The sequence below is a fragment of the Tachysurus vachellii genome, chromosome 7 (assembly GCF_030014155.1).
Source record: "Tachysurus vachellii isolate PV-2020 chromosome 7, HZAU_Pvac_v1, whole genome shotgun sequence".
Classification (NCBI taxonomy): domain Eukaryota; kingdom Metazoa; phylum Chordata; class Actinopteri; order Siluriformes; family Bagridae; genus Tachysurus; species Tachysurus vachellii.
This window is the reverse complement of record NC_083466.1, coordinates 6558631-6585597: the sequence shown is the minus strand read 5'-3', so window position 1 is coordinate 6585597 and position 26967 is coordinate 6558631. Positions and strand designations below refer to the sequence as shown.

Sequence of the window (26967 nt, the reverse complement as noted above, 5' to 3'; positions counted from 1 at the left end):
GCATCATTCTTGGTGCATTAGAATCACCTGGCTTAATAAACCCATATTTTAAGTACGACTCCTAATTTTCTATTAAATATGGCTTTCTTTTTCTTGACAGTTGAAAGCACTTTTTCTGTCTCATCACTGGGCCTTTTCCACTTTAAAAGTAGCAAAGTAGCTCTCCAAAGACATTTGTTCATTTACTCATTTTAGCTAGTTTGTGGGCTTAATTTTTTGTATCACGTGACTGTATGTGTCAAGCACATAAAGAGGAACAGACAGAGGCTTGCCCTTAATGTTCTTTAAGGAATTCACATCATCAATGCACTTGCATATACACCTCTAAGTCTGTGTTGTATGTAACAGCTTCTGAATATATTTTAAACTGTGTGCTCAAAAATGTCCCAAAACTGCTGAGAAGATTCTCACCAATGGGTTTGGTGTGTTTTGGAAGTGGCGAAAACCCAAGGTGGGAGCAGGGTGCAGTCTTTTAATCACTCTTAATGTTTGTTTAAGCTTACAAGATTAAAGCCCCTGGCAAAAATAAAACATCCATTGGGGTATACTCTCTGTAGCTCTGTAGAATTCGCTTACCATTTTGGCACCAGGTGAAATGTGAACGGTGACAATGAGAATGGTGGTAAATGCATGAGAGGCAGTATGGCTGGCATTTAGGAAGTAGATGTATTCTTCAATCTATGAAATAAGGAAAGCAAGTTAACATGCAAAAAGCAATATATGTTATTTTTAACTATTAATTAAAAATTCTGGAAATTAATTATAACATTCATTTTTGATAGCCTATTAATAGTATTTGCCATTTGGGGGAAGCTAGTTAGCAAACTAATTACAACTTTAATAGTCCTTGACTTCTGAAGCAAGAAACCACTTGTATGACATATTTGAAACATACATTATGCAAAAAAAAACTCAACAAGCAAGTACATTTTGCAAAAAAATCTGTTTTGGCTTCTTGAATTGAGCAAATGCTTTCAGGCACATTCAAACTGAATCTCAATCAACCAGCCCTCCCAGAAGTTTCTCATTAAGCCTTGTGGATTAGAGGAAATTAATTAGCATGTAAAAGTGCACCTACAGGCTTAGCAACAGAATGTACAATTGCCTGACAGGGTTTGCTGGTTTCATTTGACTTCAGACAGATTTTTGATATTTGTATTAATGCCAGCTTAATTTGGAAAAAAAGAAATACACTTAAAGCATAGTGGATTTAGATACTCTCATACACTGATAAAATGTAAAAAGTGCAGAATAAACATTCCAGTGATTTTCTCTAATATATGTACTGTCCTACAGGGGATTTTAAGATGTTGAAATATGTCGTTATGGCATTTATGGCAGAAAGTGTAGCATATGAGAATTTGCATATAATTGATATGAAAACATAAAACCTACTTCATGCCTCCCTCTGGAGGAATGTTGCCTGTCTTCAGCATTTCAATTACTGTACTGCTTTAATAGTTGTGAAGATTAAAGGCTGTGGTTATGAATATGAATGTACTCAGCATGCATATTATCATCTGCTTCATGGGCATTCATTTGCTCAGCATTTGTACCAGCCTTGTACTTAAAATAAGGTCAAAATTGGTTGTGGATTTTCTGTGATGATATGTTCTGTGATGATATGAATGATATGTTTGTGGTATTTTTTTATAAGTTTATGAGCCCACAAAAAAAAAGCAGTCCAAGGTGCTGTGATGTGCAAAAATGACAGTAGGTTGTGTAGGTTGACACTTACTACTGCATAGAAGGTAGTATTTAGTAATTAGCTTCATAATATTTATGGGACAGTTTGCACCTTAGGGCCTACAAGGCAGTGTATAATTCAACAACATGTTTATATTCCAACTAGGGGTGATAACACACTGGATTATGTTTACACAAACACAAAAGGAGAGTCTAAAGCTGTCCACTGGCCCACCTCAGACTCAGGTCAGACCCCTGTGCTGTTAATCTATGTTCATTACCTGCTGATGAAAGACAAAACACGGTTGAACATTACAAGACTGATTTTAGAGTAAACACATACAGAGTTAAATACATTATCTGTCACTGGAAATATTAAGTGTGGGTATGATGATGTTATCAATTAAATTATGATGAGGTCATTTAGGTCTCAATGGCCATGATTGCGTTTGGATCAGGTTACAAAGTGGTGCTACAGGCAGCAAGAAACTCACCAATAGCATCAAGAAAACCAAGGCCACCTACACAAAGACTATACAACAACAATTCAATTCAAACAATTCAAACAATACAGTGCATGTATCAAGGGATCATTAAGTTGACACTAGTCGTAAGTATGCTGCACCTCATCAGCAGCAATGAAGAGTCAGCATACAGGCAGTAATGAGATGGTGGAACAGCTCTCAATGAATTAAATGAAAGAAATGACTATTGACTTTAAGAGGACATGTAGTAAAAATGGCTTACTACACAACAGCTCAACTGTGGAGTCAAAATTTGCTTGGTATGCATATTGGAGAAGACCTCTCCTAGATCCCCAGCACACCTGTTTAGCCAAGAGTGCCTTTCCACTTCCTGTAGACAACTTCCATATCACCACCTATAACAGGCAGTTTCCTGAGAAGCTTTATCAGTGTTTCATATGGGAACTCAGAAAACAAACCCTAAGAACAGCTGAGGAGATCAGTGCATTGAGCAGAAGGTCACCAGCATTGTTGATGTACCCACACAGCCTGCTCTTCACCCTCTGGCCACCTGTACATCACTACCACCAAACTCTTAAACAGCTTCTTCAATGAGGCAGTCAGCATGCAACCATCAATGCAGACTTATGGGACACTATTTTGCTGTTAGCTGACACTTTTTTTACTTGATATTTTACTTGATATATAAACATGCTTCATGTTATCTACACTGGTAGGGTGTGTTTATTAAACTCTTCCAGTTTCAGAGCTGAGCTGACAGCTCTTTCACACTTAGAATGCATTCTAACAATTGGTACATCATTTTACAGTGTAATAAGTACACAGATTTATTATTTCACACATATATTGTACAAATCTATTTACTGTTGTCATGAACAGTGTAGCCTAAAAGGGATTGAACATGGAACTTTAATTTGTAACCTGTGAATGGCTCTTAATTGAAGTGCATTTTGACACTTTCTTGGCTAGACAAATAAAATATCCTAAAATTAATAATGTCCCGGAGCAATTTTGGCTTTAAGTATGGAAAAGATGATAAATCAGTTACTTTTATGAATTAATGCTTGACTAAAAAAGTGTGTAACCTCGACCACAGGATACATATTTCATGCGGCCAAGGATGGCTCTAAACCAGACAAGATGTCACCACAAGTGAACAGTACAGATTATATCACTACTCATTAAACTAGTCAGAACTGCATAGGTGAAGATAAATTGTCCTGTGTGTGACCTTAAAGCTTTTGTTTCATAGCTATGGACGCTCCCCTCAATCTGACTGCTAGTGAGGTCAACCATCGTAGTGCCCTCATCTCATGGCAATCGCCCATTGCAGATATTGACAACTACATGCTGACCTATAAGTCAAGCGATGGAAGCCGCAAAGTGAGTACCAATTGTTTTCACTTTTTAGAATGTATTCCATTAAACAGCTGTATATACATTATAAACTTTTTTTTTTTTTCAAAAAAAAAAAAAAAACCTTCCCATTTTCACAGTTCACCTGTTTAATTAAGAAACGTATTATGTTTCCACAGAATTGTGTGCTGTGAAGTTAAACATGCCTATGTTACATTCAAAATGTCCACCAAGGACACTAATATATTGATACAAATTATATTGTGTTTAGAATCTTTTGGACAATATTAGAAAATGGTCTCAGAAACATCATAATGTAGTTTGCTCTCCATTACTCTTTCTCTCTTTCCACACTATGTTTGATATCATTGCCTCACCCATTTACAGCATTTCATGAAATATAGTCAATACTTGACCCAGTCCTGCTGATAGGCCAGAGGGTGTCAGTAATGCACAGTGAATGAACACAAGACACAAGACTGAGGAAACAAAACCCACATAACAATGTCCTCCCATCTTGTTGAGTTCATTCCATTCCTTACCAAACTAATATGTGTTTTCATCATAAGACTTCAGGAATAAGATATAATGCATTCTAACAATGTATGACACATATTCACATATTTCTATTATATTATTATATACATATATATATATATATATATATATATATATATATATATATATATATATATATATATATATATATATAATTATATATAATTTAAATGTAAATGTAAATTACAGTTTGAACAACAGCATTGATATGTAACTTTAGTGTTTGTTGTTGCATAAATGCACTTTGTTGTGCTTCACACAACATATACAGCACACTAAACTTCAGCACACTAAATTGTGCTTCACTTTTATTAGCTTTTTTTATTATTATTTTTTGATCCAGCTCAAGGTCAGGGTACAACCATGCACAATTACAACTGCACAATAAACTAGAGTAGTGGTAATTTTAAAACTGTCGGTGTTGGTGTGCATGTGATCATTTTATATTAGCCATGTTTTTGTTTAAACAAATGCAGGAGCTAATTCTGGATGCTGAGGACACATGGATCCGCTTGGAGGGGCTGGCTGAGACAACAGAGTACACAGTTAGATTGCAGGCAGCCAGAGGCCTTGAGACCAGTGCAATTGTCTCTACATCCTTCACAACTGGTACCTCACCTTCACTCACAAACAACATGATGAATTAAATTATTTAATCCTTAATTTAAATTAAATTCCACCTGCCTAATATCTTAAGCAGCTACTGTAGTCAGGAACCTGCACAATAGTAATTTCAGTCGCTGGCCGGAAGCTCCAATTAATATTTCAAATCTCCCTAAGTTCTTAAGTTAATAGGGAATGGATATTAATTTAACTCTTGTTTTTACTTGTCTGCTTAGGCAACCGGCTATTTGCTCTGCCACAGAACTGTGCTCAGCATTTGCTAAATGGTGAGCTCCTCAGTGGAGTTTACACTGTCTACATCAACCGTGACCCCAGTCAGGGTGTACAGGTCTATTGTGACATGACTACTGATGGTGGTGGCTGGATTGTAAGTGTCTTGAAATTATATAAATTCTATTAGAAACCTAGGAAGTTCTATTAGATGCCTTGTATTTATGTTTCAAAAATCCATTCTACAAAATCGAGCCAAACAGACTAGAAGGTTTCAACATAGACGTTAGACATTAGAAGCGATCATATTGGGTGTTCGGCATATCACTACATTTTTTTATGCAAACTGTCTCCTAAGTGTGGTCTGATAGAGGATCACCTGAGTGATATATTTGATTTGTTGTAGGTGTTCCAGCGTCGCCAGAATGGCCTGACTGATTTTTCCAGGAAGTGGAGTGAATATAGAGCTGGATTTGGGAATCTGGAGGATGAGTTCTGGCTGGGTGAGATTACCATTTTAGCAGTGTTAAGTCTACTCTTAAATACAGCAAAAAAGATGTTTAGGATTCTGAATGTTTAGGTCATGGTCAAAAACATGTCTTTTTATCTTTGAAAGACAGGTGGGGTTTAATCCTGCCTTCCCATTTATACCAGTCACCCAATGTGCATAGAAACTAGACTTTATTCATATGCTCATTTTCTTTAAGTTTACTTTGATTAGCAAAGCCATTATCCTATCACCTCTTTTATATACAAATGTATACAAAAGTAATTTGTTGAGATGTGTGAGTCATTCTAATTTCTTATTCTTTAAAGTTATCTATTTCTCTGTGCATGTCAGAGTAGTGTTTTTGTGATTGCTTCATGCCACAATGAGTTCATAATCTGTAATGATGATTATTAATGCTGCTTCCAGGTTCATCCATTTAAACAGCTCTGTTATTGTCTTCATCAAAAATCCAATTTGACAATAAACTACTGAACCCATTTTGTTTGTATTTGAAGGCATGAATATTCTTTGCAAATCTCATTATAATACAATGAATATATATATTAAGATTCATTGGAGAATAAAGAAAGACTCACATGGCTCAGAATTATAAGCAAAAAGAAAATCTTAGAATAGACAGAAAAAAATGGAAAAATAGAACCATAAACAGAAAAATATCCAATATCCTAATATCCACTGCAATATTATTTGATATAAAATAATAATAAAATATAAAATAATTATCATAGTTTTCCTGTTTCACTTTTCTCAGTTCAAAGGTCATTTCTTTTCCTCTTATCTCTTGTTTCTTGCTAATTCTGGTGCAGGGTAATGTTAGACCTTTCAGTGAACCAAAACACCACACAAATTACCCAGTATAAGTGCATGCTGGCACTCCTCCAGAGACTCAGCAGAATTTCTTTAAAATAAAATTGTTCAGTTGTGTACTATGAACATAATTTACAGTGACTCAGAGTATCCACACAAGCAAATGAAACAGATTTACATCTTTTTAAACATTCTTATAAGAATTGATCTTTTTTTTCTCAAAAAGATATATACTACCCCAATGTGTATTTTTAAAAAATATGTTATTAAATTTCATAAAGTTTCCAGAAAGCTTTAGGTATTTCACACATAGAAGAGATGTTTTTCATCTGAACATACAAAAACCTCTAATAAAAGAAAAACATTGTAAAGTACATGCCCATGGCCAGATTTTTCAGCATAATAATCACTTCTACAAATCAACATGCTGTTATTGATGTACACCACATTTTTTTGCAGAGAAAACTTATTTGGCTTTGGTTGTAAAGGTACTTGATTACCCTGATATTTTTGTGTTTTTATGCAGGATTGGAGCATCTTCACAAGATTACAGCTCAAGGACGCTATGAGCTGCGCATTGACATGAGAAATGGCCAGGAGGCAGTATACGCCAACTATGATCGGTTTTCTATTGGAGACTCCAGAAGCCTCTACAAACTAAGGATAGGGGAATACAATGGCACTGCTGGTAAATGGATGGCTCTTTCTGCAAAAAAAGAAAAGATTGGGAGCTGTGTGTGTTTGGCTTTGAAGAAAATTTGATACTCTGAGTTTCTTTTGTTATCCTCCGTGCATCCCATTCATATCCTTCAAGTTCAATCAGCTGCGTATCATTTTCTATAGCATGACAATGTTTGTGAAAATAGTATTTTGTGTTGTATTTGTACTAGGTGACTCTCTGAGCTACCACCATGGTCGACCTTTCTCCACTAAAGACAAAGATAATGACAACGCTGTGACTAACTGTGCACTTTCCTACAAAGGAGCCTGGTGGTATAAAAACTGTCACAGAGTCAACCTAAATGGCAAATATGGAGAGTCCAGACACAGTCAGGTAAATATCTAAGATATTGAGATAAAATATATTGAGTAGCAGGATTTAATTGTATGCACATACACATTTTGCTTGTCTTTAATATCATCTTTTGCTTTATTTCAAACACCTATAGTCCAGTTTAATAGGTGCTGGATTTCACAAAACCCAAAAGAAATGTACAAGCAATAATATTCACACTGATCTATAATTCAAAGAAACAGTGCCTTGAACTTTTAAACTACTACAATCACCATTTTGAGCCCTTTCCAGTAATACAGATACACATTTAATTATTTTTTTTTTAGGGTATCAACTGGCACATGTGGAAAGGCCATGAGTTCTCCATCCCGTTTGTGGAGATGAAAATGAGACCCTATAATTACCGCAGCATCAGTGGCAAGCGAAGGAGGTCCACTACACATTAATCAGCTGTTTTATCCCCATCTTACTAGCTGTTCCTATTTTTACATAAAAGGAAAAGTAAGGTTGCGTCATTTTTTTATCTCTTTTGAGGAATTGCATTTAGATGATACGTTTTTTGGATTGTTCCCTTCTGTGTAAAACCTGTGATCCCTGAAGGTGTAAGAAAAACTCCTGGGTACAGTATTATACAGTGTGATTTACCACAAGCGGTTTGAGGAATGGACATAAATAAAAACAACAAACATGACAGTGTTACTTTAAAGAAAAAAAATGTAGAAAAAGAATCACTACAAAAAATAAGAGACTTATATTTTTATAACTAAAAACAGCTGTAAAATATGACTGATGGTTTACATGCAGGATTTTGAGACTATTTTGTTTTTAATCTGAAATTGGTTTTGATTAGACTCTTTAATTTATTTTTGCTAGTTGACATATACATGGGGTAACTACACAGTCCCCAAAATTACATTAAGAGGTGATCAAGATTATATGGGCTGTCTCTGGGCTATCTGGATATTTATAGATGCTAACTACATAAGCTAAAAAAAAGTATAACTGGATAAAAAACGGACTATCAGTGAGTTCAAAAACATCTTTTTAAAAAATTGTATTATTTATTCTTTTATTTCTGCTTTAGCCTGGCCATGGTCACAATCTATCAGTAGCTTGTGCCAGGAATACTGGGTCACAAAATGGGGAAGTGGCAGCTCAGTGGTTAAAGCTTGGGTTACTGATCAGATGGTTTAGGGTTCAAGGTCAAGAGCTGCTACTGTTGGGCCCTTGAGTGAGGCTCTTATCCCTATCTGTTCCATGGGGCCGTATCATGGCAAACTCTGATGCCAAAATTTACTCTACTGTAATTTTACTTCTTTCCAAACATTCACAATGTAGGCAATCCACCTGCTGTTTTTTTTTTTTGTTTGTTTGTTTTGTTTTGTTTTGTTTTGTTTTTTATTTCGATGTGGGAGGACACTAGAGAACCAGGAGGAAAGTCACACAGACAAGAGGAATACAGTGACAGAAACAATCTGCATCCATTCTCTATATAAACCCTGTTAAGAAACAACAAACCGCCTTAAGGATTATTTAAAGGGTTGCCAGTGTTCTAGCTGACAGGGTCAAGAGACAAACATCACTAGTATTACATTTTGAATTGATATTTGATATTTCTAAAAATATTATTGATGCTTTGTCTATAAATAATAATGACAGTGATGAGAGTCTATTGTTATCAATTCTAGAAGCTGTGAATTCATAACACTCATATTTTTGATTGTTCTTGTCCTCATTACCATCAATATCAGATTCAAACCACAGAAACAGTCAAACACCTGAGTAGATTTGGACATGTCACACTCCATATCATAGAAGAGCTGAGTAGTAAAAAAAAAAAAAAAAACATTAGATAAATCACTAAACATGAGAGAATCAAAAAAAAAAATGTAAAAGTGAGAGAATATAATGTTATTTTCATTGATTATTTGATTGTATAGGAAATATTTGAAGACATTTGTAAATCAACACTATAATTAGTTTGCATTCATTTAATTTGTATATTTTTACTCTTTTGACTCATTGCCCTGTTACTGATTGAATCATTAGACTGGAACATTCTGTTTTATTTCACGTGAAAAATAATCACGTTTCAAAGCTCTTCGATTCTTGCACTGATGGTATTTTTGAAAACCAAAGATTTATAGAATATATAGTGAATTTCAAAATTATTCAGCTTACATCTTGATAGTTTTTGATACAAAAATGCCATCATTGCAGCTTATAAAGCATCCCAGACAATACCAGATTATTGCAGCAAAATCAAACCTCTTTTTATAAATCCATCCTTAAACTTAATGATATGTGCACTATTTGTCATGTTCATGTAAGTTAATTATGTATTTAATGTAGTCTATTCAGTTTTGCTGCAGAAGTAGTTTCAGTGTAATGTTAAAAATCTTTCAGAATAACAATCCACACAAATGTAAAATCTACTAATAACATTTTTGCTACCTCTTTTAGTTTTATTGTGTTTTCAGTAAATGGTATTGATTCATTTTGTACTGAGTAAATTTATCTAACTGCGTGATAAAATTTGAAAAAGAAATTAAAATGAAAAAATAATTGAGACTTGAAAATAGACTTGGAGGTGGGGATGGGGAAGTGGGTCAAAAGTCATAAATACAATGCAAGTTAAACTAACTAGACAGATTGTAGATTTTTTCCACATATTTCTGGGTAGAGTTACAAAAAAAAAAAAAAAAAAAGATTGTACTAATCTAGTAACTGCAATTTCAGTTTAACTGAAAATTCCAATTAAATTAAACCCAATTAATGTCTTTTACTGTGATATTTAATTTTTTTTTTTACATTTACATTTACAATATTTGGCAGACGGCAGACGGCCAGAGTGACATACAAAAATGCTTAAGTCTCTATCATTGGACACATTAAATCTGGTTCACTAGGTTACATATTTAAGATATGAGTCTAAAATACCGTTCAAAGATTTTTTTAAATTATTTATATATACATACATACAACAAACAGGAGAAAAAAGGCACTAAGTAAAATATTAGAACTGTTATCCTCTATGGTATGCTCAAAATGCACTTTGTCTGAGATTACAAAAATCTTTCTATTCCTAAAAAAGTATTAATGACACTGAATTCATCATCTTGTTGAAGAAGAGTATTAAAAGATTATTTTGCAGCTATGAGCATGGCTCTGCTAGTAATCCCAGTATACTGGGATTTTCTGACACAATCCTGTGAGATCTCCAAAATTCCAAAATCTATTGAAATCTGACATGTGCTTAGAGAGTAAATAAAAGGAAGGAAAAGACATAACATGGCATAAAGGTAATTAGAGCAAATGTATGCAAATACAAATAGTTTTCAGCAAGTACAGTGCCCTCCACAATTATTGGCACCCCTGTTTAAGATGTGTTAAAAGCGGTCAAATAAACTCTTTTTTTTTTGCAGAAACATAATCTCTAACAGAAAAATTGTGAAAAATATAGCCTTTAACACAAGTTAAAAATTATTTTAAAAAGTCCATTATATATATCTATGTATATATATATATATATATATATATATATATATATATATATATATATATATATATATATATATATATATATATAATAAAACCACCTGTTCCACAATTATTGTCACCCCTAACAATTCCTCTGAAAAATGTAATTAATTTTTTTTTTTTAATATATTTTGTATTCTATTCTGTAGTTGCTAAAGTTGGTCAGGGTATCTAGGAACTTTTAATTAGTAATTCATGACTTCCTTTTTCCCTGGGTATAAATATGACATGACACAGAGGCCTAATTCTCTTACCCATTTGTCAACATGGCAAAGACAAGAGAACACACCATTCAAGTAAGGCAGATGTGTGTCAACCTTCATAAGTCAGGCAATGGCTACAAGAAAATAGCCACTCGCCTAAACTTGCTCATATCTACAGTCAGAGGAATCATTAAGAAGTTTAAAACAACTGGAACAATGACAAACAAGGCTGGAAGAGGTCCCAAGTTTATCTTGCCACAATGCACAGTGAGGAGAATGGTAAGAGAAGTAAAAAAATTTCCTAAGCTCACTGTCACAGAATTGCATCAAAGAGTGGCATCTTGGGGTCACAAAGTCTCCATAACAACCATCAGACACTCTCTACATGCCAACAAGCTGTATGGGAGGCATGCAAGGAAAAAGCCTTTTCTCACTAACACTCACAAACGTAAACGTCTGGTACCGGTACTGGGACTTCAACTGGGATTGTGTGCTTTGGTCAGATGAGACTAAGTTTGAGATTTTTGGCAACAAACACTTTAAGTGGGTCTAGCGTAAAACAAAAGATGAGTATGCCGAAAAGCACCTCATGCCCACGAAGTATGGTGGAGGATCTGTCATGCTATGGGCCTGTTTCTCTTCCAAAGGCCCTGGGAACCTTGTTAGGGTGCATGGAATGTGTACAATAATTGTGGGACACATGATTTCAAGTTGTTTTCTTTTCTAAATGTGTGATTTTTTTTACCACCAAAGTAATGTACTTAAATGAAAGGTTGGATATTTCTATTTTTTTGCATTTGGGTTCTTTGTTGTTTAAAAAAAAAAGAAGACTTTTTAGAAGTCCACGACCACATCTTAAACGGGGTGCCAATAATTGTGGATGGCACTGTATCCAGCTTTTACACCAGACTTCAGGCTGTTAGAGGTGAAATAGGAACTCGAGAATCTTGCACTGTTCTTGTTGGGATTTTTCAGATGTCTACCCTAAATTGTATGTTGTCAGATTGAGTTTTTTTTTTTAGAGTAATGGGGTATATAAAACTTCCATTAAAGCTGTTATTTTTGGGTCTTGTGTGCCATTTTGAAATGTTAGCACCACTGTGGCATGCAGGTAGATGAGTAAAGCCAGAGAATGAGTGTGATATCACAAATATGATGTGACATTCTCAAAGTGATGACTTTGCTTTTAGTACTGAGAAAGAAATAAAGGGAAAATGACACTAGTTCTAAAGTGAAAACCACCCGAGCAATCCTCCACTAAGTTGCAGAACCACAGGTAAATACCTGAAAACATTTCATGTGTTAGGCAGTTTGGAAAGCATTCTAAAATGCACAATGATGTAGTATGTGTAGCATTTGTAAAGAAAAAAGAACCAGATGGATTTAAATACATCATTAACAGATATGAACAAATCATTGGTTAACCTATTTCTTTTTCTTTCTCGAAGTTAATAATGTGACAAAACACAGCTTGTCACAGACCCATTGCCGATGTTAATCAACACTCTTTCATTAATGCAAAAATTCTTTGTTATATAATAGCAAATTTCTAATTGATTTGCTTTTAAGTTGTCAATTATTTGGACTGCCACAAGGTGCCAACAACAATGTATAAACAAACATAGTAACTAATGTATAAAATGTTGAGTAGATACTCAGATATTTTTGATGTTCCTGTTGTGGAAACTGTTTGTATTTGGCTCAATGTCTCTAAAGGTTTGTCATATATCAGTAAATAAACCTCAACATTTTATGTACAAAAGCTCACAATATTCTAGTATTGCAGTCACGTATTATTAGGCATCTCTATTATATATTTATTAGGCATTAATTAATAACAAATTATTTATGTACAGACCATTTTACTGAAGCTGTAATGTGTAATGTAATGTATGCATTCAAAAAAAACATGTTTACTACATCAATTAATGGGCACATTCAAAATAACTAATGATTTGTTCATATTTTATAATGGTGTATTAAGAAAGTAAGTTATTATAATAGTATTTTTTCTTTAAGGTTTTTTGTACATTATTACTTGTCCTGTATTGTGGAATTTCTGCTTCATTTAATACTCACATTGTTGCTATCATTGTTTAATGAAAGAATTTTTTTTTTCTGCTCTCTTAGACCCATAAGCTCTTTTCATCATGTAGTATGTACCTTGTTTGTTGAAGGAATTCTCATTTTAATACAGGCTCCATATTACTGCAACATTTGTACGTAGATTTGTCTTCTTATCCATAAAATTTGACTATCAGTGATAATATCAGGTCTAATAGCTACCCCATAGATTTAGTCCAGTTTCAATCAGCTCTTATGACTACTTATTAATTATAAATAATTATTATGCTGTATAATGCAGCAATAAAATGAAAACTTGACATATTATATCCTGATTTCAATTAGGGAGAAGTCCAGGTTTCGTGATTCAGCTCAGCAGCCTCTGTCATATTGACTAGTCACTCTCTAATGAGCCTTTTCTCACTGGCTGCGCTTGGAAGTCTTTATCTGGGTAACGTTGCAGAGTTGTGGCAGCATCTTGCACACCAGGCTCAATATATTCATATATACCAATAATAATGTGATCAATGGCAACCTAGAATGGATCAGAGAACAAGATTAAACACAGACTAATGATTTGAATAAAAAAATTACAAGTACAGTTACATTTGAAGGTGTTTTTTTCTTGTTAGTTTCGTTGTTTTTGTTTTTTACTGGATTAATTAAGAGGAATATACAATTGTTTATGTCAGTGTAACTGAGAACAATTCAGAACAGCAGCTCACTCCAATTTCAAATTTGTCCATCTTAAGGCTAATTTTATTCCATTTCCTCCCATCCATTGACTGGACTTTGTGTACTATAACACAGTGTGACAGTGCTCTTGAAATTTTAAATATACTATTAAATGAATTATACAGATAATTATTAATACTGTCATTTCTTCATTATGGGCTTCTTTTTGTCATCATGCCTAATGTAGTTTCTGCAGATGTTTTACTAATCTGTGAGACTGTGGAAGAGGGAAGATGAAACAAAGTAAAGTTTGTGTTCTCTTTCTCCCTGGCTTTTGATGTTTACTGAGAGAATGGATAATGCATGCGCTGAAGATGAACGTGATGTGGTAAGAAGATGGAAATGTGGAAATACTGTATATGCCTCTGTAATAGCCTGAACCTTACAGTCGAATAACCTTGGATACTAACGTGACTAATTAAATTAGCTCTAGTTTAACTTTAACGTGCTGTATAATTCCTTTTTAATACGTTTTGTACTTGTTAATAAAACATTATAAATATGAATTTGTTTTTCTGCCTCTTCATGTGTAGAAATAGTAGTACAGCAGCATATAAATTTAATTCAGTTTAATTCAATTTGGTTTGTATAAGATTTTATCGATAGACATTGTCTCAAAGCAGCTTTACAGATTTGTAGATATTACCAAGTTTAAAATTACATTTATATTTTTACCTAAGGAGCATGGCAAGTGACTATATATATGTATATATGTGTATATATATATATATATATATATATATATATATATATATATATATATATATATATATATATATATATATATATACACATATATATAGTAACATAAATGATGTCCTGTCTACAAGTCAGCTGAGGCTATAAATTAATTGCAAACAAATGATAAGCTCAAAATGATGGAGGTTTGTGTCATTTGTAAAAAAAAAAAAAAAAAAACACACCTGTAGTAGAGTATATGAAAAAAGACATCCTGATACTGTTGTCTACACAGGAAACCTGATAGTGAGTCATGGATATAGCAATGCTGAAAAAAAGATGTGTTGTTTTCTCTAGACTTGTTTTTCTCATGATCTACACCATGCTTTTTTGTCCTCACAGCTGGTGCAGTTATGTTGGTGCAGTAAAAATCTGAGCTCCTGGGATTGATCCTGAGCTCAGTGGCTGTCTGTGTTTAGCCTCAGTTTCCTTAACAGGATCAATACAGTACAATTATTTACCTTTATGTTTGTCAGCACTACACAGTTTTCAGATTAGTGTCTGTCACTACGTTGAAGATTCTCTTTTCTATTGCTCAAGAAATAAAAGGCCGCAAAATGATAAAACATGTATGGACTTACTCTGGATTGGACAGAGAACAATGTACCATAGAATTTTCAATTCAACATAGCAATAAACAAATAGTTATCATTTCTATAATAACAGATTCTTTAAAGGGATTTATATGTCAGACACACCAAAGAAATTAATCATGTGTGTAATGGTTTAGATTTCTGTAAAGCACATTCGTGTATCATTTATGGAAAGCATTCTGACTGTAATGGACAGTAGGTTTTCCTAGAAGGAAATTTATACAGTGTCTCCCCAAGCTCTATTTCTTTTACTACAACTAAAATGCTTGATATGTGGCTTATTAATAAAAAAAAAAAAAAAAAAAAAAAGAAATTATTTGCATCATAACATGAATACTGTCAAATATATAGATACTCAACAAGTCAAGTCAAGAAGCTTTTTATTGTCATTTCAACCATATATAGCTGTTGCAGTACACAGTGAAATGAGACAACATTTCTCCAGGACCATGGTGTTACATAAAACAAAGACAGAGCTATAAGGACTTAGGAAGTTAGTCCAAGCCACATAAAGTGCAACTGTGGAACCTGGTGCAAACAGTGCAGGACAAGACAAACAAGACAGTGCAGGACAAGACAAACAAGACAGTGCAGGAAAAAAGTACAATACACAAAAAACAATACATAAAAGACAATAAACGGAAACAGTGCTGACCAGTGTAAATAAGATTTTCTTTCACAAACGATTATTAAGGATAATCGTTTGTGAAATAAAAATAAAGCCTTTAATGGTTGCTGTTTTTTTTTTTTTTTAAGGAATATGAAACCATACAGGTATCTTATCTCAAATTTGATTTCAGATTTAAGAATAGAAAACTGAATGACCTTCAGAAGAACCCAAAAACAAAAGTCACTGACCACCAACAAGGGGTGAAGGTATCTTGATCCACCATGCGAAGAAGACTGAAAGAGGATTCTACTGAAGTCTACAGAATCATTCTGTCTGGCCATTTACAGAGACATGCATCTGATCTAATAGCAAGACAATGACACAAAACACACTTTTCAGTTCATCAGGGGAAAAGTGATGGTTTTATTCTGGCCAGTCAATTACCGGACCTTAACCCAACTGATCAGCATTTCAAGTAATGAAGGGAAGACTGAAGGGTGAAAGCCAAAACATACAACAGCTGACAGCCTGGAAATGTAACACAGAAGAAGAACACATCAATTTGTTAATGTCACAGGTCACTGGCTTGATGAAAATATTGGTATTACTTATGTAAATTTACTTCAAGACTATCCGTTCCATTACATTTGCCTACTCACCTACTTATTGCCACCAAAGGGCTGGATGCAAATATCAGGAAATAAAAGCTATAGAAGCTATATATGAAAGATCAGATAAAAATGGCCTGATTTGTCCTGCCAGAAAGATCTATTAATTCATTTGGGATATGTTACACTTTGTAACTATCTTGAGCAGAAAAGCATCTTAGCAGGCAAAAAACAGCTAACCTTGGAGTGCATGAGCTACAGCAGTAAACAAGTTCCACTCATGCCAGTAAAAAAGATCAAGAATCTCAGACTATCATGGGCATAGATTCACCCAAACTTGGCAATTAATGGTAAAAAAAAATCACCTGGTCTTTAATGACTTTTGTAGGTCAACCACCTCAAGGTCTTATGTGTTGTGCATTCTGAGATGGGTTTTTTCTGCTAAGCATGGTGTAAATTTATTTATTTTTTTTTTAGTTACTGTAGTCTTCCTGTCAGTTCAGACCAGTCTGACCCCCTTCATCCCCACTCATTATCAAGGTAATTCAGTCTGCAGAACCTCTGCTTTGTAAACCTTACAGAATGTGGTATGTGAAAATGGCAGGAGTTCAGTTTTAAAATAGACCAGCAGACCAGCACATTCATTCATTTATTTTCTACCGCTTATCCGGACAATTTTCCAGAGATGCCAATCAACCTACCATGCATGTCTTTGGACCGGGGGAGGAAACCGGAGTACCCGGAGGAAACCCCCGAGGCACTGGGAAAACATGCAAACTCCACACACACAAGACGGAGGCGGGAATCGAACCCCCAAGCCTGGAGGTGTGAGGCGAACGTGCTAAACACCAAGCCACCGTGCCCCCCAAGGTTACAGAGATCAGACTTTCTTCTCATTCTGATGTTTGATGTAAAAATGAACTGAAATCATGTATCTACATGATGTTTTGTATTTTGCTGCTGCCACATTATCTGGTATCATTATCTATGAGTTACTGAGTAAGTGAGCATAGGTGTAGCTGTAGATAGAAAATTGTTTTCAGATTAAGCCTAATTAATTGTCATAATGTTTGATTTTTCTTTCTGATGTTGTCTTGTGTTATTTCCTGACACTGCCATCCCTGTCTTGTTCCTTACATTAAATCTGTATTTGAATTTCTGTAAAGCTGCATAGTGACAGGTTGCATTGTTAAAAGTTTATTATAAATAATATTGAAATGAATTAAACTGAAGTTTAGATTCTTTTATAAACTTCAGTTTAATTAATTTCAATATTATTTATATCAAACTTTTAACAATACAATATTATAATTAATTAATTTTTTTTTAAATTCTATTCATTTCAATATTGTTTATATTAAACTTTGAAATTCAAATACAGATTTAAATGTATCTGTAAGGAGTAAGGCAGGAAAGAAAGTGTCAAGAAATAACTCAATACAACATGGGAAAGAAACCCAAAGAGGAACAAGAATCAAAAGGGAACCCATTCTATTTAGGGTGGCATCGATCTGGGTAACAGACTGCAATTATTAGTCATTTCTTTTCCACTACTGTATACTATCTGGTCATTCCATACTACATGTTTTAAAAGGATCATCTGTATGAGTATCAGGGTGTTTTTTTTATATTATCCAAGTTTTAGCATTACATCCATTTATGCAAGTGACTATATATAAAGAGAAAAATTATTAGGTATCCTCTTGTCCTCTAGTCTTTAATGTGATGTACAGATTACAAGTACGGCCCATGCATGACATGTCCTGTTTACCAGAACATTCTCTGCCTATCAAACCTCCAAATCTGTGCCTTTACCAAAGGAAATGTTTAGACTGTGTTTGAAGTTAATAACATTACACATTGGATAATAACATTACAATGGGACCTGGGATATATTAGACAGAAAATATACAGTTAGTTCTCAAAGTTTATATAAAAAAATTGTGATGACTGCATCAAAGCATTGTGTCTTGTCAAATTATTGCACTCATATGGGCTCAAATGAGTCGCATTATGTCAACTTAAAGCCTATCAAAAGAAGATGATTCCATTTAATCTTGCCCTTCCTTGTTAGTGTGATATCTATCAGTCTCCTTTGTCTCCTTATTCAGTGCATTGTCTGCTCCAACTTGCATGGGCCTAGATGGATTGGACATGTTTGTACAGCATACCCCACAGATACTCAATCGGCTTGCGATCTGAGGAATTTGAAGGCCAAGTCAACACCTTGAAAACTTTGTCACGTTCTGGAATGCTCTGTGTTTACACAGCCCCATATGCAGCAATCTGTAGTGCACTGTTGTGTGATTTCTGACACCAAAATGAACTGTTGCCAATTTTACTATATAGTTTTACTATATAATTTTAGTTCTTTAGTAATCTCATTTTGTCTTACAATATTTACTGTTCTCTAACTCTGATCACAGTGTTTTGAACAAAATAAAGAATTTTGTTCAAATGCCTTTGTTATTGATCCCACAGTGGGGAAATTCACTTATCACAGCAGCTCACAGACAGATAAAGTGCAGGTATTAAAGACTTAATATAGAAAAAAAAAAACAATATTAAAAAAATAATAATAATGAAATTATATAAAACTATATAATATTGCACAATAACATCACTGTAACACAGTGCTATAAAGTCTGACAGTCACTGGTATGAATGACCTGCAATAGCGCTCCTTCCTACACTAAGGGTATAGCTGTCTGCTGCTGAAAGAGCTTTACAGGTCTCCACAGTCCCATAGAGGATGTAAGTGGTATTATAAGCAGTGGCATAGCATGCCAACCCTTATTAAATATCTTTGAATATGTTGAATATGTAATTACAGTGGAGGGTAATTACTAATTATTACAGAATCACAGAACAAGACTGGGAAATCATTTGTAAGAGGAACTGCTAACTTACATCACACACTTAAGGAAGGAAATGATAAGCAGAAATAATAGAAAAAAATCTGTTTCACACCAACACAGCAGCTGGGAAAGATTGTATTATATGACAATTAAATGGCATGGTGTTGGTTTGAAGATTCTCAAGAACTATTATTTGAAATTTATTTAATATTTTTTCTCTTAACTTTAGAACTTTGGCGATCCATGGCTAATTCATTTCCTTAGGCTAGTCACTGCTAGAATCCTAGATTAGATGCACATGTATGTATGTATGTATGTATGTATGTATGTATGTATGTATGTATGTATGTATGTATGTATATATAAATATACAGTAATTCTCCTGAATGTATTCAACAGAAATAATCTTTTCATCTTTTAAAGGAATTATGTTTTTAGAAAAAGGAGCCGGTAAATGTATAAATATAACACATATTATATAAAATAATATAAAAAATATACAATAATTCGGACAGTTTTTAGATTTGGCAAATTAATTCTATAAGACCTTATGAGAACCTGCTTAAATCAATCTTCTGTCCTCACATCTAAACTTGCCAGATTTTTCTTGAGGAGTGCTGAGAAGTAGGAGATAGATCTTTTCTTTTCATTTCAGTAGAACCCCATCTTTAAGGTTTATTTTTCATTCTTGTCAAACTGACATAAAATGGAAATTTCAAAAGAAAAAAGGAAAGACTAATATGATATTCTAATGAATGCATTCAATAAAATAACGACAATGGTAATTTCCAATTCACTGTCATATGAAGAACAAGTGCTGACCATTTGAAAGGTAAGCAGACCAAACATCTACCTGCTACACTTAGTGCTCACTTTAAGTTCATTCAGATATGTAGCTATAGCAGTCACTCCATTAGTAGTTCTTCTCTGTTTAAAAATATTTACGGTTTCTTAATATTTTATTGTCAAACTAAGAAAGAAAAACAAAAAAACGTGAATAGTTTGTATTTAAATATTGCATTTTGAAAGTCATGAATCTTTTGATGAATCTTTGTGTGTCACTTGAATGCAGTTTGTAGAACACAAGGCAACATACTGTAGAAGAAAAATGGCCTTGAGAAAGAGGGCACTCTGTACAAATGAGGCTTTCTGAGCTGCCCAGCCATGTTGAAACTGATGCTTCTAGGCAGCATTTGTGTTTGAACCATCTTGCATTGAACAGGTTTTGAGCCTTTTGTCCAAGAGATAACAAAGCATATGGTGCAAGCACAGTGGAGCTCCTTCAGGCTAAGTACATTATAATACGTTTTGAATCTGAATGTCTTTCAGCCATTTATGCGGTCTTGAAATACACTTCCACTCTCAGTGTCATTCTCCTCCTCTCCCACTCTCCCAATCTCTATCTATCTATCTTGTTCATCTTTGAAGAAAGACTTTGCATCCTCTGTTGAAACAGGACCTACAGTAAGCAATTCACATTGTCTCAAATCAGCTTTACAAAAGTATAGAAACAGAAAAAACGAACTAATTAAAAATTAAAGATTAAAATTATATTACTATTTATCTCTAACATCTATCCTTAACATCTATCCCTAATGAGCAAGCCTGAGGTGAAAAAAATGAGATGATATAAGAAAGAAACCTTGAGATGAACCAGACTCAGAAGTGAACCTCATCATCATTTGGGTGACACTGGACTAGAAATAATGTAAATGTAAGTAATGTCCTTTCTACAACAATTTGTAGTTGAGTGGAATTGAACGAGCAAGAGCTCCTGAGTTCTTAAATAATAACACAACATATTTTTTGGAGTCATGGGCTATCCATACAGATCTATCCCATCAGAGTGCACCACCAAGTGAAGAGCCTCCAACCAGGGTTAGGGCGTTAGGATAGATCAGGTAGGTCCAAGTGTGAGAAGAAATGCTCCAGAGTGGCATGTATACCTAAACAGAGAGAGAGAGAGAGAGAGAGAGAGAGAGAGAGAGAGAGAGAGAGAGAGAGAGAGAGAGAGAATGTTGACGGATATAGCAAACTTGGCAGCCATGTGAAATGTGTTATGCACATAAACATGTTCTGACATTAGTGATACTCGATTGTATCAGTCCAGGAAGTAATTTTGATAAGAGCTCAAAATAAAATATTAAGAATATTTTAGGGGCTTTGTACCAAAAGTTAATTGATGTGGGAAAAACTTAAAATTAGTATGTATTAAAATATTCTCCAAAGATTTACTCATAATGTACAATGTTCAAATTCAGGTAACAGAAATAGTAAATGATCAAAATATATCAGAGAGCAAGTAGTGCTTCTCTTCTTTGTTTTTCACAATAAACTGAATTTCTATTCATTTTGTTGATAATCCATTGGCCCTGTGGCATTTGTATAGTTACAGTACAACTAATATAAAGCCCAAATAAGAAACAGAGGACTAACTAACCAACTACAAACTGTTATAGAAAGGACATTATTTACATTGACATTATTTCCTGTCCAGTGTCACCCAAATGAGGTTGACGTTCATTTCTGAGCCTGGTTCATCTCAAGGTTTCTTCCTTATATCATCTCATTTTTTTCTCCTCGGGCTTGCTCAATAGGGATAGATGTTAAGGATAGATGTTAGAGATAAATAGTAATTTAATTTTAATCTTTAAATTTTTTTTATTCTGTTTCTATGCTTTTGTAAAGCTGCTTTGAAACATTGTGAATTGTTAATAGTGCTATACAAATAAACTAAACGGAACTGAATTGAATTGAATTGAGTTGAATTTAATTGAATTGAAAACTGTTGTTACTCTATGAGGTGAGGCAAGGACATGTCACTGTAATGTATGTTTTCACAATTCCTTGAGAAACCCTGCTACATAAAAGCACCATTCCACATAATTACACATTATAAAATATTTAATTAGGAAAGAAAGAAAGAAAGAAAGAAAGAAAGAAAGAAAGAAAGAAAGAACGAAAGAACGAAAGAAAGAAAGAAAGAAAGAAAGAACGAAAGAACGAAAGAAAGAAAGAAAGAAAGAAATGATTTTTTTACTTATGGCAAAGCATGATGTTTTCTCTAGTTCCACCCTCTTTCACAGTACTAAGCTGGTACATTTCATTTGCCTGACTCACATGTGTTTGCTGCTGGTTAGCAACAACTCATGCTATATTTGGCTTCTCCAAACAGTGTGCCTGTGTGATTTATTTTCCACTAAAAGGGCAGCTAATATCCTAAGCTCCAAAATGTTCTTTTATTGAGTTATTCAGTGGGGCTTTTAATGCCCTTCAGGATATAATCAGGCTGGAGAACAGCTCAGAGAATAGTTCCTGGAGGGCCTGCTTGCTTCATTTTGTTGTAACAATGTGGTCCTTTGTATATACCACATGGCTTTGTAAAATGTAACATAGGCTTGGTCTTAGAGGGCTTGGGGAAATATTAGTGTAGTTCATACTCACACATGTCTAACATCCTCTAGCATTAACAGAATTACAGTGGTTGTAAATTTAGTTCATCATAATATCTAAACCATAGGCTGTAAAGTCAAGGAATCCTGTACTGACCTTCTAACCTCTTTATAATACATTTCTGGCTTTACGGTTTTATCACAAAGAGTTTGCTGAGCAGTATTTTCAGAAATATATTAGATTTTTATCTCCTAAAGTGACCTTTAATGTAATGATAGCTTATTTGTATTATAATGAAAGTTGACTAAAACAGAAACTGGCATGAATGTATTTATGCTTACTAAAGTCAAAAGTCCAGATAAAGTCAAATGTTTCCAGATAAATCAATTTATGCCACCTTTGCAAATTGTCTAGAAGGAAAGGTTTTTTTCTGTCATTACGAATTGCATTATGTATAAAGCATCTAATTACACAATTGGGCTTTAGTACAATACTAGAGAAGGTAGGAGTAGTAATTTAACCATCAAAAATTTTGTCTTTAGTAGTTTATGGCAAGTGTCTAGTTATATGAGCTGGAATTTAAGAGCCTTTTTTTATTTATTAATAATAAATAATATTATTTATTATTTAAGAGTCAGTTTCAGTTTATTTTTATTCCCTCTATTGTGCAAACATGTATGTTGGCTATTGTACTTTTCCTATGAGCTAGTTCATGTTCATGAGCATATACTGTATTGTGACAGTTTTACTTTCAGCCCTCCCACTCTGCTTCAGTGACATCACAGAGTAGTTGAGTGTATAACCTACCCACAAGAATGCAAGAGTGTGAGGCAAAGGAGCTTGTAAGACACAGGAGTTTTCCTTCCACTCTAGGCCTTTTCTTAGCAAAAGGAAGGCAGAGGAGGTAACTTGCGCAGTAGTCAGGTGAACATGTGGATGAAGGATAACCTTGCATGGTGTCAGAATTACCAGGATCTGAGGAGGGCTGTGTAACGAGAAGGAAAACATCTGGTCCTTGTGTGTACAAAGACGGTAAGGGTTAAGCTTTGATGTTGTTTGTGGCTTCCTAAGAAATAAGATGTAGCAATTGTGGTGTTCAGCATTTAGCAAGATGCACACACTTTTGAGAGTAGCTCTCTCAGCATATGCTGCTTCCGTTCAACTTTCTGTAATACTGCACTTATGTGACTGACATAGAGTCACCACACTGACAAAGTCACATATGTGAATGTGGTGAGAAACTTTTTAAGTTTTTAACTCATGTAGCAAATAACAGATAAAGGTAGATAAAAATTATGTAATTGAATAAGGTGACTAGGATAAAGCTAAATATTTATGTAAATCTTAATTATTTCAGAGTTATTTGCCAACATAGAATTTAGAATAGGAAAATAGAATTTATTTGAATAATTTATATAAGATTACATAACAAATTAGGAGATTATGAATAGTAAAATATCAAAAATGCAAACTGGCCACTTATAAGTTGACTCACTGTAACTCAGTTAGTAAATCAAAGGCCTTTTCTCTTTGTGTAAACATTGCCTTAATTGGTTTAGAGCAGCAAATGATGTAATTCTTTCAGAATAACGCTAGCCATTTATGAACATAGCTCCAAACAGCTGTGAGCAGATGGGTTTGAATCTAAGTGGTGGTAATAATTTTTTTCATCAATGTTTGGTCTTCCCCACACAGAGAGCGGCCTTAAGGAAATAATACAATTTCTACTACATTAAGTTGATCACCCTTTATAAAAAAATGAGTTTAAAGGTAATTTCTAATTCTGTCAAAACAGAAATACAATACAATAATTTTCGTCTCTAGAAAACTGACATTAATTTAACACATTATATACAGACTGATACAGTTACCCAACCTGGCTAGGTGTGGTTTCCTGTTTACTATTCTGAAAAAGCTTGAACTATTGATGTGTGAAATGGAACTTTTATAAAAGCACAGTTTTTTGGCATTTTAATGCACTTATACTTATTATTAATGTTTTAAGATGTTTTTCTTACTCTCTGGTTGTCATAGGAAAATAGGGCTTGTGTATGATGTAACCTATGACACAAATTAAGCAGCCAGGCAAATTATTAATTTGGGAATAGGATGTAAACGGTGATCCCTGACCTAGAAATTACAATTTAGATTGGGAAAAACTCAATTGCACCTTTTAAAACATTAGTAACTTTTCTTCTACATTTGATGACACAAACCGATCTTATGAAAGAAAAGAATAACAATCCATCATGACCTTCTATCCCTTTAAGGAAATAAACTAGATCAGGACTTGCCCTTATTAATATTCATGGATCCTTTTTAATTTATTTCAGAGGTGTCCAGAGTGGTTTGCTCCTTGAATAGAGCTTTCAGACTCCTTCCTGTACGTGTAAGCTAAATGTAAGAGTTGACAGTCAGGAACATCATGAAGACAAGAGGAAGTGTGATTTACTGTACTGCTAACTATTTGTGCAACATACTATAAATATCTGTGATTTCCCAAGAGGATTGTACTTTTTTTTCTTTTTTTTTAAAGTAAACTGATTTTGTTTAACCTGAATTTACTTTCTTACACTATTAGAAGTTTGGCTTGAATTATTTAATAGACATTAATGACTATCTTTGTACAACATATATGTATTGCAAGGATATTATGATGTTGTATTAAATGTGTATTGTTATTATAGTTATTTAAATCACTTATGTCCTACTCAAAAAGAGGTATTTATACAATACACAGATACACTGGGATTACTAAGAAGTTCTAGATTTAGCCTGCTAATTGTGAATATTAATTTGTTTACATCATTTCCTTTTTGTCAAACCACTATTGCATAAGCCCTAGATATTAAACCACCACCACCCACCTTCTCATTACAGAAAGGTCGGCATTCTCTCACGTCCACTTCATGGAAAGTCAAAGCAGAAGGGACTAATCTGCAGGTGGAAGTTTGATTCTGCATGTTTCTGAGCTGGACACAACGCATCCACTGTTTCTACTGTCCTTCCCATCAGAATCTTCTGTGATTTCAAAGGCAACCTTCACATAAAAATGTTTTGGCATTCATAACAGCCAGAGATGAATGTGCATTTGGTTGACTGCTGGCCATCTCTCATTCATTAATGCTAAAAAGAACTTAGATGAAAGGAAAAAGTTTGCAGTGCTAAACAAAGCTGAGATCTTACGGAAATTCAGAGAAGTGGTATAACCTTCTGGCCATTTACTAGAAATTGTATTTCTGGTTTGATCTACATATGATGTCCTGAGAGACAAGGATCTTGTTGAACCATAATGGAGACGATTACTGAATTCTTCAATGATTTGTGGACACTTTTGGTCACCAAACACAACGAGGGCATTTACAACACAGTGTGTGTTATTGTGCTCCTTATGCTGCCTCTGCTTGTTTTCTTTACCTCCCTTGTTGTTTGCTGTCACTGCTGCTCGTCCCATTGCAGTGTGTGCCACTGTTGCTGTTGTAGAGATTCTAACACACTGACCGGGACACAGGGTGATAAGAAAAAGAAAAAGAAGAAGAAAGGTGACCAGAATGAGGAGGACTTGTGGATTTCAGTCAAAACAGATGCCATGACTACTGATAGGCTGGTCCTTACCATTGTGTAGTCTGGAAATAATCTGTTTCAAAGTCTTGATTGGATATTTATATATGCTTAGCTCAACTATATATCACTTACTAGTAAGTCAAGCCAACTGTATGTATTATAATAATGAAGATGTAAGTTATTTACTCATTTAAGAGATGTGAATGGGGAAAAACATACTTTCCCAAGCACTAAACTTTGACTCAAATTAAATGATTTGTGCAATAGGTATAGACTTCCCTTTCTTATATCTAAATACAACACTGCTGACAGAACAAAAGAAAAAAGAGCTTCCTGAACATTCAAGTTAGGCATTGTGTTAAGCAAAAAATAAATGCCCCGTGAAAATGATATATTAAAGATATTTTGCTCAATTCATTTTCAATGTTCTAAAAAGAAAAGTGTTGGAAATCAGTTGAGATTTGTGAGATTATGAATGTTCTTTTTTTTTGCTTGTTTGTTTTTTCTTCTATATTATTGAGGAATGCAAATAAATGATAGCAGTCCTGTGTCTTGTGTGTAACCTAATTAAAATAAAGGTACTGTATTTTTTCATTTTCTGTTATGTATAAAAGACTTTCCTTGCTATCATAACAATTCCACTTTAATGTGTTACTGTAAGATGTGTACAGGATAATCTCATATAACACTTAAGCACATCAATTTTCACAAATGAATCCTATTGGCCTAATAACCATAAGTGCACTTATTTTATTCACTGCCATTTCATCTGAACAATAGCTAAACCCATAACAATATCTGTTTATCTA

At 34.0% G+C, this 26967-nt stretch overlaps 2 protein-coding genes across 3 annotated transcripts in view; both read left to right on the top strand.

Moving 5' to 3' along the window:
* Positions 1-8051, top strand: part of tnr (tenascin R (restrictin, janusin)) — a 38883-nt gene extending 30832 nt beyond the window's left edge. The window contains exons 16-22 of the mRNA XM_060873606.1: positions 3424-3554; positions 4562-4694; positions 4925-5076; positions 5326-5422; positions 6764-6925; positions 7128-7291; positions 7579-8051. Coding sequence (XP_060729589.1) covers positions 3424-3554; positions 4562-4694; positions 4925-5076; positions 5326-5422; positions 6764-6925; positions 7128-7291; positions 7579-7698 — 959 coding nt within the window. The 3' untranslated portion in view covers positions 7699-8051. The remainder of the gene's footprint in view (positions 1-3423; positions 3555-4561; positions 4695-4924; positions 5077-5325; positions 5423-6763; positions 6926-7127; positions 7292-7578) is intronic.
* Positions 8052-23320: 15269 nt separating this feature from the next.
* Positions 23321-26752, top strand: LOC132848337 (uncharacterized protein KIAA0040). Of its 2 annotated transcripts, XM_060873951.1 has the most exons (3): positions 23321-23626; positions 24928-24977; positions 25475-26752. In XM_060873951.1, the coding sequence occupies exon 3, from the start codon at positions 25887-25889 to the stop codon at positions 26217-26219; it is 333 nt and encodes a 110-aa protein (XP_060729934.1). In that variant the 5' UTR covers positions 23321-23626; positions 24928-24977; positions 25475-25886; the 3' UTR covers positions 26220-26752. The 2 variants fall into 2 exon arrangements, with proteins under 2 accessions (XP_060729934.1, XP_060729933.1); XM_060873950.1 differs by lacking the exon at positions 24928-24977 and having other exon boundaries at positions 23335-23626.
* Positions 26753-26967: the final 215 nt, after the last annotated feature.

What these genes read in the sequence shown, in the direction of transcription:
- LOC132848337 (XM_060873951.1), top strand. Translation starts at nt 25,887, where the DNA reads ATGGAGACGATTACTGAATTCTTCAATGATTTGTGGACACTTTTGGTC.